The sequence below is a fragment of the Leucopleurus acutus genome, assembly GCF_964270905.1.
Source record: "Leucopleurus acutus genome assembly, chromosome: 10".
NCBI lineage: Eukaryota > Metazoa > Chordata > Mammalia > Artiodactyla > Delphinidae > Leucopleurus > Leucopleurus acutus.
In genome coordinates this window covers 65,451,001-65,465,965 of record NC_139153.1, presented here as the reverse complement: position 1 = coordinate 65,465,965, position 14,965 = coordinate 65,451,001, and the positions used below count along the sequence as shown (strand labels likewise).

Below are 14,965 nucleotides of genomic sequence, written 5' to 3'. Positions count from 1 at the left end.
CAGTCCAGAAAAGGATATTTTTTTATTCAAGTAACTGCAAATAGGAAACCAGAGGGGGGGCCCCAGGCTGGGACAAATAATGGCTACCTCCTCCCTGACAGAACAGGGGGAGAAGGTGGCCCCTACACCCGACGGTCAACACAGGCCCCCCTCCTTACTCTGCTGCAGCATCCTAGGGGCAGGGCCCCACCTTCCCTGGGACTGGGGTAGTCGGTAACCCAGCCTGCTTTGCCCCAGGCCCCTTCCCCTAAGAGCATCTTGGAGGAGGGGAATGTGGGCAGAACAGGAGGCAATGAGGATGAACATTTGGCGCTGGTAGCAGCAGCAATGACGGATGTCTAAGAATGAAACATTGAACAAAAAACAACACAACTGTCCAGAGGTAGTTTGTGAACAGAGGAAAGATGGAACCAGAACCTTGGGGGTTGGGGAGGAGCAGAAGGATGGGAGTGGGCAAGGCTAGCTCCTTGTTATTAGTGCCCCGAGTGAGGGAAGGAAGGGGAAACCGAGGTCTAGAGTGGAAGCAGACAGGGACAGGGAGTGGCTCTAGCCCGCCTTAAGTGGCTGCCACCGGGAGCCCAGGCCTCCTGGGCCTCACCTGGATAAAGGTGACTTTGCGCATTTTCATCACTGCACTGGATTCCAGGGTGAGGGCAAGGTAGATTGGAGCCTGCTTAGAGGGGGGAGGGGGCTTAAACCCCTCCTGCCTGCCTTCCTGTGCCCCCAAGGGGGCGGCCCAACCTACTGCAGGGACTAGGCAAGGTGGGAAGGAAGCAAAGGGCGTGTGAGCCACCCCTGGTGAGACACAGCTTGGTTGGGGGCATCTGGGGCCAATCACCCCTCTCCAGTGGCCACACCTGCTGCCGCTAGTACAGTGGGAGTGGGGCATGTCAGAATGAGATGGGGCTTGGGCCCCTTTTTAAGGCCAGGGGAGCCCTCCCAGGCCCCTTAATGGGAAGCCAGAGGGAAGAGTCGGGGTCTTAGAAGGGACCCCGAAACCAAGAGCCCAGCCAGCAAGGTCCCCACGCTGAGGGAGTGGGGATGCAGCAGCACGGGAGCAGCTTGGTGGGAAGTCAGGTGCGTGGGTCAGGGGTCGCTGGGACCTGAAATCAAAGGAAACTGCTCCCGACTCGGGCCCCCGGGGGCCCTGCGGCGGCGGCTGGTGTACTGTGTAGTGTGGTGGTGAGGGCACAGGTGGGTGGCGGTGACACGAGAGCCTGGGGGAAAGGGTGGGGGCAGTGGGAGCGGAGCGGAGCTGTCCAGTCCCAGAAGGAAACTGCTCCTCGGTGAGGGAGCTGGCGGCGCGGCACGGTCACTGCTCCTCCTCTGAGGACTCCTGCGAGATGCCCTCCTCTTCCTCCTTCTCCTGCAGGGTGGGCAGGGCCATCAGCAGGAATGCCAGGCCTGTCCCCCTTCCTCCTCCACCGCCCAGGGGCCAAGCTCGCCCCCAACCCCTCCCCGTACTCCCTGGCTCTCCAGAAGGGGGATGAGTCAGGGCTGAGTGTGTGAGTGACTCAGCAACCTCCACGGCCCAGTTTCATTCATAAAAAAGGAAGAATTTAAAGGGAGGGAAAAAAAACCACACACATGCTGCTCTCACACAGAGCCAGGCCCCCTGGCCCCCAGGCCCGTGGCAGGGGTACCTGGCAGAGCTCAGGGCACCACTGAGCTCGAGGAAGCGAGGAAGTGATTGGTTCTCGGGCAGGGGAGGGGAGGAGGCAGCCAGGGAGAGGAAATGAGGAGGGAAGGGGTGGCTGGAGGCTGCATGAGCCCCCCTGGTGGGTGCAGGGGAACCGAGTGGCCTTGGCCTGCAGGGGCAGCTGCTGGGCTGCGGAGCAGTGGCCACGGGCTGACCCCAGGCCAGGGCGGGGAGGAAGGGGAAGTGTGTGCCGCCGGGGCTCACTCACTGGGCGGGAATGTCGGGACACCACACGGGGCCCCCATGCCAGGCACAAACTCCAAAACAACTTGTTTCCTGTTACTCACTCCTGGGGCCCGGCCAGCACCCAGAGCTCCCCTCACCCGGTGGTGGCTCGAGGAATGAATGCCTCAGGGAAGACAGGTTGGGGACAGTAAAGGGCTGGGAGGGCCCTCACTGCAGTGGACCCCCTGGCAGCATCTCCCGGCTCAACCCGCCTACTTCCATTACCAGCTATCGGGGCCTAGAGATGGACGGCGCCTCCCTGAGGAGGTAGCTCCCTGCGGCATCGCACCTCAACCCCCACCCAACGTGACCCCCTCGCCCGCCCGCCTGCCAAGGCCTGAGCTCCTTTGCTGCTCCTTAAACCTCTTCGGCGTTCTCATTTCTATAATGGCAGCGGAGGAGAAACACTAGTAGTTGACCTCCAAGTTCACCCGAGAAGTTCTGAGTCTGTTCTAAAAGCAGAGGAAGGAGAGACAGGGACCACCCCCAGTAGGGCAGCGCAGGGTGTCTGGTCTGGTTTGTACCTGGGACCCCTCAGGTCTCGTGGACACGGCCCTTTAAAAGCCCTGGGCTGGGTGCCAGGAAGCCTAAGCCCTGGACAAGTCCCTTCCCCTCTCCGGGCCTGGGTAAAACATGAAGTCTCACCATTCCTGGCCCTGCGGGTCAGGGAGAGCCATGTTCCTATGCGGGCATAGGATGGGGGCATCTCCCACTCTTAACAGCCTCCCCAGAAGAGCCAAGCTGCCGCCACCTGTTCACCTACCAGTTTTTTGGGTCTGCCCCTTGGTTTCCTCCCTGGAGTTGTGGTGGTTTTCTAGATGGTCAGAGAAAAGATCCACTAAGTCAAAGATGTTCCTGACAGTGCCCTGGATGGTGAGGGAGAGCAGGGAGGGGCAGAACTACCTTCCTCTGCTCGGGGCAGCCCAGGACTCTCAGCCCAGCAGGCCCACCCGAGTCCAGCTGGTGATGACTGGCCAGCCACACTGCCCCCCCACCCCAACATACACACACGCCCCCCACTCCCTCCTCCACCCATGACTCAGAGGATATGAGTCGTGTCTTAGAAAAAATAAAATAAAAAACAAAACAACTTCTCTGAAAGGCTGATGCCACTGTAGATCTGGCCTTCCCTGCTTCTCCCCACTCCCTCAGGAGCCCGGGGGGCCTCCGGGAGAAAAGGTGACATTCTCAGCCCAGGAGCTGCCCCTTCGCTCCTCCTAACTCGCCTCTCTCCAGACCAGGAAAGCTGCGGGACATGTGACTCGATTTCCCCAGTGTCCTGGGCAGGACCAAGGCCCCAGAAGTGAGACCTCAGTCATTGCCCCACTCTCTTCAACTAGCAAAGACACATCGTCCCCCATATGCCAGAGAAAAAGAGGGTGCCAAGAATAAGGACAAGCCGGCCCTTTCCCAGACCTCCTATGGCTGCTGTCGTGGGGAGAGGGCCCTCCTCAAGCCTCACCCGGGTCTTGGCAGCGCCCTTGTTTTTGCTCCCCTTCGGTCGGCCCCGAGGTCTCTTAGGCGTTGGCACTTCGCTGGGCTCCTTCTGCAAAGACAGACGGGGCAGTCAGGGGCACAGAAGCCACCTGTCCCACCCTTTTCAGGACAGAGCCCTCTGCCCCAGCCCAGCAGAATTAAGTCTGCAAGCCATCCTCCAACTCTGGAATCCACAGGAATCATGGAATCATGGCAGGCAGCCCTTGGGATTCAGGTTCTCCGTCTGAATATCTTTTGCAAAGTCTCTCCCTTTGCTTCCCTATGACAGCTAAATGACAAGAGGCCAGAAGGCCTCTGGGAAGGGTGTCACAGGGGCAGAAAGACACTCTTAGGCAGCTCTGTCCGCATGCCAGCTCGGCCACTGACGAGCTCTAAGGTCTCGGGCAAGACACTTAATGCTCGAGCCTCAGTTTCCCTCATCTGTAAATGGTGACAAGACTTACCTTGTAGAGTGTCACGAAAACTAAATGAAAAATGTACAAGTGTCCAGCACTGGGCTGTGATCATTGCCCACCCCCTCAGATGATGCAGAAGAGGGGAAAGGATCCCCCTTCCCCCTAGAGGGAACCTACAGCCTCTACCTGCAAACCAGACTCCCTTCAGGCTGCCTCCTAGGGAGGAGGAGTTATGTCCAGATCTCGGAACCCCAGAGATCCCTGCCCACTGGTGCCGCTGAAATTTTAATAAGCCCGAGACAGAATAAAAAACTGCTACATAATGCATAGAAGCTGGGCAGCAAAGGCACGTCAGCTATGGTTTCCCAAGGCGGCTGCCTAGGGGCTCTTCATGGTCCAGTAACCCAACACCCCTTCTCTGACCCCCCCCCACTGACCACAAGCTAACAGGCGGCAGGGGTGGGCCTAGGGAACGAGACTAAGAGGATGAGCTCCCCACACACAAACTGTGGGCTCTGAAAGAGGCAGGTGAGTTCCACCACCCGTCAGACTCCTCACGGGTCCTGAGGGTCAGTACAGGCCTCTCCACCTACAGATGGGGGGCGGCACCCGGGGCCTGGTGGACACAAGCCGCCTGATATGTAAAGAGCAAGGATCGACCTCAGCTGCTTTCCTCTCCTCTGCCCCACGAAGGGAAGTAATGGGGCTTCACCAACAGCTGCCCCTTACGTGGGGATAGATGCCCCTCTGTGAGAGAAACCCAAGATCTCCGCCATGTAACAGGTGGTCCCCACAGCCTGACTGGCCGAGCTCCCTGGGGTGCCCACAGTGCCAGGCTGGCCTTTTAATCCCACGGGACCTTTGTGAGGGGCAGAGCCAGGGCTCTCAGTCACTCTGCCACCAACTCCCCAACATTTTAAGCTTCTTGGGCTTCCACTTCCTTTTACAGAGCTGGGGCAAAGCCCAATCCAGGGCCACTCAAGGAGGCCCGTGAACAGGTGCTGGCCCAGAAACTGTTACTGTCCTGGGATGAGGAACTACAGAAACGTACAGTAAGTATTTAGAAACATTCATAGTAAATTTCACAGTAAATTAACAAAGTACTATCATGTGCAGTGAATATAATAACAAAAAACGCTGGGCTTCCGTATGTAAATGTTCACATTTCTACAATTCATCTTTACTGTTTCATAATGCACTGGTCCACGATGGACTGGAAATAAAGGGTGGGTGGTTTATCACAGTGTATAAGCACTGACTGGCCTGCGTGACTACAGGGTCACTTCTGGCTTGGACTTTCGGGCTTGGGCTCAGGGCTCCCTCGGGCTGCACTTCTCTCCCAGACTCTCAGGCACCAGGGATGCATGTGTGGGGTGCACGGGTGTGTGGGGAGAACACACGTGTACAGGAATGACGCTGCGCCCTGCCAGTCCTGCTTTCACCTGCCAAGACGCCTGGCACCTCCCTAGCCCAAAGAGGTAAACCGAGGCAAAGGTTTGGACACCCACCTGACTCCCTACCAGCGCCGTCCCGGGACTCACCGGAGGCTGCTTGCGCGGCCTGCCCCGCCCTCGCTTCTCAGTGCCGTCCTTTTCCTGCTTGGAGGCCAAGGGCTGGCTGGACTTCGAGCTCGACTCGCTCATCTTCCCTTGTCGGCAGAGCAGGTGGAGGAGCGACGGCTGGGATGCTGGGAGGCGGGAAAAGTTGTTTTAAACAAAACCTCTTGCTTTAGCCGCCTCCTACCCCCTCACCACTCCCACCCTCCAAATGCCCGGCAGGAAACTGCCTGCTCCCAGGGGTCCCCGCGATTCCCACCTGGGCCAATGGGGGCATCTGCCCAGCCCAGCTTGCAGCCACAGGGCGGGGCTGGGCCGTTGGGCCTAATCAGCTCCTTATCTCCTCTTCAGAACGGCTCTTTGTCGTCCTGCCAGCCCCACAGGGCCCGGGGCCCAAGGGCCCAGCCAGCCCAGTCCTGCCTGTGGGTAAGGCCGCCCTGGCAACGGTGTGGGTGAGATGGGGGTCCTCACACTGCCAAGGCCCCGCCCCCTCCCTCCACCAAACTGCCCCTTCCCTTCAAGAGAAAACCAAGCCTGGGTAGCTCGCAGGGAACAAGGGTGGAAAGGTAAGCAGAGAATGAGCCCTGGGCATCTGGCAGCCATAGACATCAATCCCTGGCCCACCTGCCAGAGCCCCACCAGTTCTTTCCGCTGCTGTCTCCCTGGGTAAAAGCCTTGGGGGTTCAAAGGTGGGGACGATTTGGGAAGAAGGGTGTTAAAACCGCAGTGGGTGAGGTGGGAGGAGGAAAAGAAACCCAAAGCTGAAAGGTGAGTCTCCTCTTCCCCCTTGCCCGCCCCCACCCACCTGGAGTCAGATGAGCTCTTTCTCTTTGATGCCTCCTTACATGAGGGGCAGGGACTTGTCCAACTGAGAGGGGCCCACGTAACAGATGCTAGCTGACTCCCTGAAGCCCCAACAGGGCTGATCCTAAAAGCTCCTTGGTCCTTTTCTAGCATCTCCCCTCTCCTTAGAGGCCTGTTTGGGCTTCATCAGCCCTACTAATATAGAATTTACCTGAAACCCCCCTCTGCAAGGAGTATCTGGGAGTCTGTTCCAGAGGCTGAGAAAGGACAGTGAGGGCCCTCGCACCCCCATCCCTGTCCTCCCCGTTATTATCCCCAAGTTACAGATAGAGACGTGTCCTGGGAGGCCTATGGTTCCACACCTCCCTGATAACCAATCCCTGGCTGCCCTTGGCAAAGGGTGGGCCCAAGTGGCTCCACCTCTGAAAGCCCCTCAATTTATAAAATGCGGGTAATGATAAAGCACCTGCCTCACCTACCTCTCCAGACTGCGGCAAGGATGAAACCAGGTAAAAGTTAAAAACGCTTCAACAACAGAAAGCTTCATTCCAGATCAAAATGAGAACTAGAACGTTTGAAAATGACTTTCTTTCCCCTTTTCAGATTCAGACAATCTCCAATTTTAACCCAATGAGAGGAAAGACTGTTTTTGCAAACTTGTGATTGTTAGAGGGCCTGAGGCCCCCGATCCTCAAGTACTGAAATGCTCCAGACGGCGGGACTTTGGTAATTATTCCATTTTATAATATTTCAGACTTGAAGACCCTTTTAAACAAGGTGGTTGGTGATTTATCCTGCTCCATCATTAGTGGCTTGGCCTGCTCTGTAATTGCAGGCAGTGATTAGAATCTTATATTACACCACAGGTCCCCCTTCAAAACTAAACATCACAATTAATCAGCTAAATGAGTGCTGACCTCACAAGAGGTTTGCTGGAGGCCCCCTCAGAGAGGTGTTTCCAGTTGGGCAAAGCCAGCCCCTAATCCCATAAAGCCTGGGCCAGCCTGCCTGGGGATCCTGGTGGGTGTCCCTGGTGTTTCCCCCCACCTCTTGCTGCTGGGGACCCTTTAATCCGCTCACCCCAACCCCAGATCCAGGACTCCAGAGAAGGCAAGGCCTGAGGCCCTCTCTGGTGAGACTAACAAATGCTTGTCTCTTCCACCTGTTTCTGAACATCAAAGAGGCCTGGCTTGGCGAAGCCACGTTTAGGGTCCAACTTCAATCCTTCAGTTGGTAATAAGCCCTTTCAGGCCTCAAGCCTGTCTCCTCCACACACTGTGCACGCAGTGTGAGCTCCACAAATGCTGAGACAATCTGCAGGAATGACTCGAGGAAATCATCCTGGAACCACCTTGTTTCCCCCAAAATAGTAGCCCAGAGAGGGCTGATGAGTTGCCCAAGGTCACAGAGCAAGCTGGCGAGCAGGATGGAGTGGGTTGCTGGCGACCCTTCTAGTCCGCCACTTTCCTTACCCGTCTGGGGGCTGGTAAAGTCCCTGTCGTCCCTGCTGCAGACCCGGGGCCCAGGGTGACTCTGCAAGTGTCTGCGCCCGGCGGTTGCAGGTCGGCCGGCGGGACTGGGGGCTAGAGCGCGGGGGGAGGGGCGCAGGCCGCTTTCGCAGGCGCGGGAAACCGGTGCACCCCGACCGCATGCACCGCCACGAGGGTGCACCCGGCCCCACTTCCTGCCAGAGGGGGCACCCAAGCCCGCCTTGGGGCAGGAAACCTGGCGCGCGCGGGGGAGAAGAAGAAAGGCCACCTCCCTCCGCGCCCTCCCCGCAAAATAAAGCCCCAGAAAAAAAAATTGAAACGGGGAGTCAAAGGAACTAGTTCCAACAGAGCCCAGCAAAGCAGAGAAACCAGTTTGTGGGGGCGGAAGGCAAGCCGGGCCCTGGGGGCTGAAGAGGCGCGGGCCGGGCCAGAGGTGGGGTCGGGGTGAAGCCCCAAACCCAGGCCGGCGATTCGGCCTCATCTGCGGAGGGGCGCCAGGAGAAAGGCCGAGCTGGAGTAAGGCCGAATTGCGGGGTTCCTGCCTATCGCCCTCACTTCTAGAACTTCCCCAGGCTGCAGGGGCCACCCGGCCCCCCACTCTCCCCTGTCGCCGCAGCCCGTTCCTCTCCCCGCCCCCCACAACCCAGGCCCGGGCTCGGGCTCGGGCGGGAGCGGCGGCCGCGCGAGGTGCACCGGGCTCCGCCGGGTGCACAACTCGCGCTCGCCGCAGCAGCGCGCCCCCTCCCCCACCGCGCGCTTTTCCCGGGTCCCCGCCCCCCGCAGGGCGCCCGCGGCGCGGGGGAAGGGGTGCCGGTGCCCTCCCCGCGCCGCCGGGCCCCGCCGCCCGCCCCCGCGCCGCGCGGCCCTCCCCCGCCGGCGGCTCGCGCAGCCCCGGCCTGGGAATAAAGCCGGAGGCGCGCGCTGCAGCCCCGGGCTGCTTGCAGGAGGGGCGGCGTGCAGCGGGGGCGCGGGCGCCCCCCTCCGCCGCCGCCGCCGCGGGCCCCGGGGACGACTCACCGCGAGCTCGGCCGCCGGCCTGCGGTGCGCGCTCCGGGCTGCCGGGAGCGACGGTGCTGGGCGCTGAACACCGGCCTGGCTCCGCCGCCGCCGCCGCTGGTAGCAAATGCGGATCTGAAACCGGGAGAGAGAGCAGAGGCGCTCAGAGACCGCCGCCGCCGCGTGCTCGCCGCCCAGGCCCCCGCGGGGTATTTATATGTCACATCCAGGCGGGGGGACAAAAATATTCCCCCTCCCCCGAAGGATGGCGAGGGGCAGGAAGCTAGGCACGGCCCGTGCGCGGCCTCAATAAATAAATAATTTAATTAAATGATAGATATAAAAAAAAGGAGCCACCGGAGGGGCCGCGAACTCACGCCTTCTTGGAGCCGCGCCAGGGCCAGAAATAGCCCGGGCTCGGAGTCCCAATTAGAGAAGCGCAGCCCCGGCTCAGGGGAGCTTAAAAAGAGCGACCCAGGGGCAGGGGGGACGGGCCCGCCCGCGCCAGCCGTGTCACTGAGGGGGCGGGGCCATGCAAATGAGCCCGGGGATTTAAAAGGGCGGCCGCCCGCCAGCCGCTGCCGCCGCGCGGGTGGGTGTTGAGTGTGGGGAGGGGCAAGCGGTGTCGGGCTTCTGGGGGCGGGCGCGCGCGGGAGGCCTGGGCTGAGAACCCGAGGCCACGGCCCACTTCCCACAGTTCCGGCCGGGAGACGTCGGGAGGTGTTTAGAGGGGTCACCAAGGAGTCCTTCGGGGGGAGAGGGCATCCTTACTGCATGGAATGGGGGTCCCCGGGAGAGTCACCTCTTGGGGCCTTCCGGGTGTGTGGGCTTGGCGCCCGCGGGGCGCGTGGATGTGGGCGGGTGTTGGTGCTTGCGGGGGTCCGTGCGGGCGGCAGGGGTGGAGAGAAACGCGCCGGTTGGAGAATTTCGCGGCCTACCCGCCGCTCCCTTCACCTAGGTACGCGGCCCCTAGATTTTCCCTGGGCGGACAGGTGTCAGCATGTGCATTTCGGTCCCAACCCGCGTGTGGCTGACTGGTGAAATGCAGGTCTTGTGAAATTCAAACGTGAAACTTGCGAAATCCAGGGTTTAAATTTATTAATGGGCCCGAGTGAACCATAATCAAGGTGCAGCCTTCAAGCGAGGCAAACGATTGGCTCCTTTGCAGGTAACCTGAGGGAGGGGTCATTCCTTTAGGTGACCCGGATGGTGTTTTGGAGACCAGCGATCCCTCGTGGTACCCTGGCCCCTTCCGCTGTGCCTTTTTTTAAAAATAAGAAAGCGTTAGCCGGTGGTCGCCTGGAAGCACTTTGAGGGCAGGAACTGGATCTACGCACGCCGTACCCGCCACGCCCGGCTCAACAAAGACTTGTACAAACGAGAAGGAAGCCAAAGTGGGAAGATGGCGGGGAGGGCGGTGGGAGAAGAAAGGGCGCTGTCAGGCGCGCCCTGCAGGCCGGGCCTGCACCTCCCCGCCCCTGGTCCCAGAGGCGGCCTTCCACACCTTCCGTGGTGCAGGGAATTGCAGTGCGGCCCAGTGACACACGGCTGTGACTCATGTTTTTCCTTGCTCCCCTTCTTCCTCCCTGGCCGTTGGAGGCCCCGGCCCAGCCCCCTCTTCAGGGGGCGAGCCGGCGGTGGAGGGGGACGCCAGGAAAACCCTGAGCCCAGCGTGGAGGCGGGGTGGGGAACCAGAGGGGCCGGGCCTCCTAGTTTCAGGAATGTTTCAGGAATGTTTCCGGTGGGGGTGGGGAGCGGGGCTGGGCGGGCGCTCGGGCTGGGGGCAGCACGTGCTCGGCCGGGTGGGGGCGGGGACGCCAGGGCGGGAAGGCGCTGGGGGCCAATCCTGTGGGTTCAAAGAGGAGGGCGCGGGCCTAGGGCCGGCCGGGGCTAAGAGTGGGCCGAGAGGGCGCCCCCAGCGCGCCGGTTCCCCGCCGCGCGCCCAGGTGGAACGTAGTTTCTGAGAAGTCCCCAGGCTGCCCCGGAAGGGGAGAGGAAGTCACCGAAGGGCGGCCTGAGGGGAGAGGAGGGTGGAGGGGGAACGCGAGGGCGAGGCTGGGGGAGGGGCGGCCTGCCCCTTTGTCTGGAGCGGGGGTTGGGGCGGGGTGGAAGGCGCGCTGCTCCCTCCGTCTTTGTGCCCTTCCTGCAGAGCGCGCGCGTAGTAGGCCGTGAGTAGGTTTGGCTGGAGGGCCTTGAGTTGCTAGCTCGAGAACCTCTGCAGCGTTGAGTGGAAGAGCGACCCTTAGGCCTTTACCCTACCTGCCTGGGTCACAAGCCCCTGCCAGCAACCCGGGCGCCCACGTGTGGGCCAGGGAGAGCCCACCCAGAGCCGCGCGCCCCTACCCACAGCCTTCCCCAAGGCCGCCCAGGCTTCCAGGCCCGGGCTCTGGGGCTGGCGGCCTTTCTAGGCCCCTCCTTTGGGCGCAGCTAAGCTCGGAGCAGCTCTCCCTGGCCTTGTGAGGCCAGTGGTAGCCCTTGAGAGGGAGGGGAGGTGGGGAAGAGAGAGGGCCTTCCGTCGCGAATGGGCTGTGGGAAACTTGGCCAACTTTTTGGCCCACTTCTAACGAGCCGACTTGATCTTATTTTTCCTACTCTTATTTTCCCCTCGTCCTGATTTCTTCACCGACTTGTTTGTTACCTTGTATTATGTGTCTGTATTTTTGTAAGCCACCTCAAACCCTCTGGAAGGAGGCAGGCATATATTTGTAGGCAAACATATCAATAGTAGCTTGCTTCTCACCCACACCCTTGAAATCCAAATAACTCTACCCACTGACCCCCACCTCCATTCTTTCTGGATTGTAAATGCCCCGAATTGACTACCTTTTTTTCCTCTTTCAATAAGTATTTATTAAGCAGAAGGGTGAATGACAGGGCTAAAGATGAATAAGACGTAGTCCTTGCCCCAGCGAATTTCATGTCTAGAGGAATCAACCAGGAACACACCAGAGAAAGCTGAGTAACAATTGCAGAGATGCCATGAAGAGAAGACGTTCAATCATTCATTCATTATTTATTGTAGGCCTACTGTGTACCAAAAACTAGTTCAAACTCTTAGGGTAAAACAGTGAACAAACTATGAAATGAAATAGAGTTTCACTGAAAGAATGAAACAAACAAAAAGAGTTCCCTGTACTCTTGAAACTTGAATTAGGGGGTTATGTGCTTTAAGAGAGACTTGGGTGCTACAGGAGGAGAGAGGATGGGAACTGGCAGGGAGGGGCTGGTGTCAGGGAAGTCTGGAGGAGATGGGCTTGGGCAGGCTTTAATGGGATTTGGGTAGGAAGGGGCTGGGTGGATGGCCTCGGGGGGACAGTCTGGGAGACGAGCAGTTCTAGGCCTGGGACATCAACCCCTTTAGTCAAGGCCTGAGGAAGGAGTCCAGGGAATCAGCCATATCAGGACCAGTCTTCCCCGCAGGACGCATTTTCTTACGTCAGAGTTGGATTATACAGTTTTCACAAGGACAACCTAGTGAACTTCAGTGACCCCATCAGGAATGTCCAGGGAATGGGGAATTCGGGTCAACTTTATTTTTCAGGACAGCTGAAGGTTAAGCTCATTTTCACTTGGGCTGTTGAAATCCTTCCCAGTGAATGTTAGTTCTTTTCCTGCCTTACTAAGTGGAGTAGCAGGGCCTAGCGATCTCTCAGTTGTGGCTTGGAAATGTGGAGGTTTTGGTAGGTTGGGGTGTCCCTTAGCATTCTGTGGGGATTCGTGTCTCAATTCATCTCTGCAGTCAATATATTTGCTTATCAGTTTACCTCTTGCTTTTGAGTCAACTGTAGCTCTTAGGAGAGTAGAGGAAAAGACCGGAGTGATCATTCCATTTAGTGACTGAGTTAGTCAAGGTTTTCCAGAAGGCATGGGGATGAGAAGTGATGATGTTCTGTGTGTCCAGCCCAACATGGAAGGTAGACGGGAAGAGGTGGGCAGAGGAGGAACAGGAATTATTTAACCTATTGTCCAAACCAGGAAACCTTTTAAAGTAAACCTGTTACTGATGAAAACTATACATACAGAAAATGCACAAATCCTTTGTTCAGTTCAATGCATTTTCATAAAGTGAGCACCCTTGTGTCCCCAACATGCAGATCAAGAGACAGAACATCTCCAGCCTCCCCTTATGTCACCACCGTCCCAACTTCTAAGAGCATCCTCTAGTTTCACCTTTCAGGTACATTGTATGGATGGAATCACAGGTTAGGTACTCTTCTGGGTCAGTTTCCTTTATTCAGCGTTTTGTCTGCAATTCATTCATGTCATTGCATGTGGCTGCAGGATGTTCATTCTCATTGCTGCATAGTTACGTGGTGTGAATGTACCACAGTTTAGATATCCATTCTGTTGAAGGACATTTCGATAGTTTCTGGTTTGGGGCTGTTACAAATAGTGCTATTGTGAATGTTCTAGTGTCTGTGTTGGTAAGTAGATGTACAAATTTCTGTTGGGTACATGCCTAGGAGAGGAATTCCTGGATCATAGGATATGTATTCCCAGCTATTAGAGACAAGCAGAGCACTTAAGAGCAAAAGGAGGTACTATTAATAGTTGTGAATAGACTAGGAACGTGAACCTGACCTGGCCTATTGCAACTGGGGTTGACCAGGACCATATCAACAGGATTGGCCTGGGTAAGCCTGATATAGGGTCACCCTAGTGCACAGTGACCACTCTCCTGGAGAGTCACCCAGCTACTAGTACATCTGGTCATCTGGCAGGATCCATCCTCCGGGCCCTGCTGACCACAGGCTCTGCTGCCAGGAAGCCTGGCAGGGCCAGAGAGGGAGGAGGGCCTTTTCTGCTTCCAACTTTCGAGGGAAAAACTCTCCAATGAAAAGGACGGCCCAGGAGATGGGCACCACTCTGCCCTCCTGCCCTGAGCCAGCAGTCCACCCTGCATGACCCCAGGATACCAGGAACTTCATCAGCTACCTACTTCAGGGCTGGAACCCAGGGAAGCCCGGCCCCCCGCCAATCTCGGGGAAAAAACCTGAGGAAAGGGGGAAGTTGAGGAGCACATACTAAATGCTTATGTTCTCTCAGATCCCTCAACCCCCTACCAGGGCAGTAATGCTATTGCCCCCATTCTACAGGTGTTAAAACTGAGACTCAGGGAGGTTAAATAGCTTGGGATTCTGCCACTTTTTCCTCCACTACTTTTTCTCCCAGACTGGGTAGGCTTGCTTCCTTCTCCCAGCCTGGCAAAGATAGGGGATGTGGCCTTGAACAAGGTAGCTACATTCCCTGTCCTCAGGGGGCTTACTTTGAGTGACCTGGGGAGACAGACCAGTACATGGCTTCATCAGTGTGGTACCCTCTGTGATGGGTGCCTGGGGAGCACAGGGCAGGGGCCCAGGGTGTGGTGGAACATCCCAGGAGGACTTGGAACCAGGTGAGGGAGAGAGCAGGGCATCTGACATACAGTGGGCTTGGGGCTGTGACAGATGTGGTGGTCTGGCATTTGGCATCTTCCCCACTCCTTTGAAGCTACAGTTTGAGATGTGAATTAGGTTTCCCTTTGAAAGAGTGAAATTTGGAGGGAGGAAGCAAGGGCTGTTTTTCGCAGAACATCTGTCATCCAGTCACCAGCTTTGTGAGGGTCTATTGGCAGGAATGGTGGCAGAGGGGCCTCCTGCCCCTGGATCACAGCTCAGCCATGCAGGTGGGGCTTCCCGATTTCCTGCCCCCTGGATCAGGATAGAGGCAGGCAGTTCAGTTTGTGTTGTTCCATGAGGCTCAGCCCAGAGTTGGCTCCTCCAGTTCTTCCAGTGGTTTTGTAAGCACCTCATTCCCAGCATTACATATTAAATCTCTTTCTACCTAAAACGTAAGGCATGTCCCTCCTCTGCTAGGAATCCTCCCGGGGCTCCCATCTAAAACAGAGTGAAAACAATTTCCTCACAAAGGCCCTGCAATCTGCATCCCCTCCATCCCTCTTATCTCCTACCTGTTGTTCTGTTTCAGCCACACAAGCCTCCTCGATGTTCCCCAGACCTGCCAGGCTCATGCCAGGCTCACCTCAGGACCTTTGCATTTGTCATTCCCTCTGCCTGACATGCTCTTCCCCTAGACAACCTCAGGGCCTGCCCTCTCACTGCCTCAGGTCTCTCTGTTCAATATTACTTGTCCATGCTATTTAAAACTGCACATCTCCCCCTACAGTCTCTCACCCACTTTACCATGTTCTTCTTTTTTTTTCCCCCTGTAACACTTACCAGTTTCTAACATGCTATATAATTAACTTTTCTATTGAACTGTTGAACAATAAAAGTGATATGTATTGCATTTTGTGCTGGTTCT

General features: G+C 57.5%; 1 protein-coding gene across 6 annotated transcripts; it reads right to left on the bottom strand.

Annotated features, from left to right (window-relative positions):
* Window positions 1-3: 3 nt before the first annotated feature.
* On the bottom strand, window positions 4-9,091 carry HMGA1 (high mobility group AT-hook 1). Of its 6 annotated transcripts, none has more exons than XM_082847548.1 (6): window positions 9,040-9,091; window positions 8,684-8,797; window positions 5,325-5,503; window positions 3,387-3,470; window positions 2,684-2,738; window positions 4-1,363 (listed from the first exon to the last, which is right to left on the bottom strand). In XM_082847548.1, exons 3-6 carry the CDS (start codon window positions 5,457-5,459, stop codon window positions 1,110-1,112), a joined length of 528 nt encoding a protein of 175 aa, XP_082703674.1. In that variant the 5' UTR covers window positions 5,460-5,503; window positions 8,684-8,797; window positions 9,040-9,091; the 3' UTR covers window positions 4-1,109. The 6 variants fall into 6 exon arrangements, with proteins under 6 accessions (XP_082703674.1, XP_082703675.1, XP_082703676.1 ...); XM_082847549.1 differs by having other exon boundaries at window positions 5,358-5,503; XM_082847550.1 differs by having other exon boundaries at window positions 1,188-1,366; window positions 2,688-2,738.
* Window positions 9,092-14,965: the final 5,874 nt, after the last annotated feature.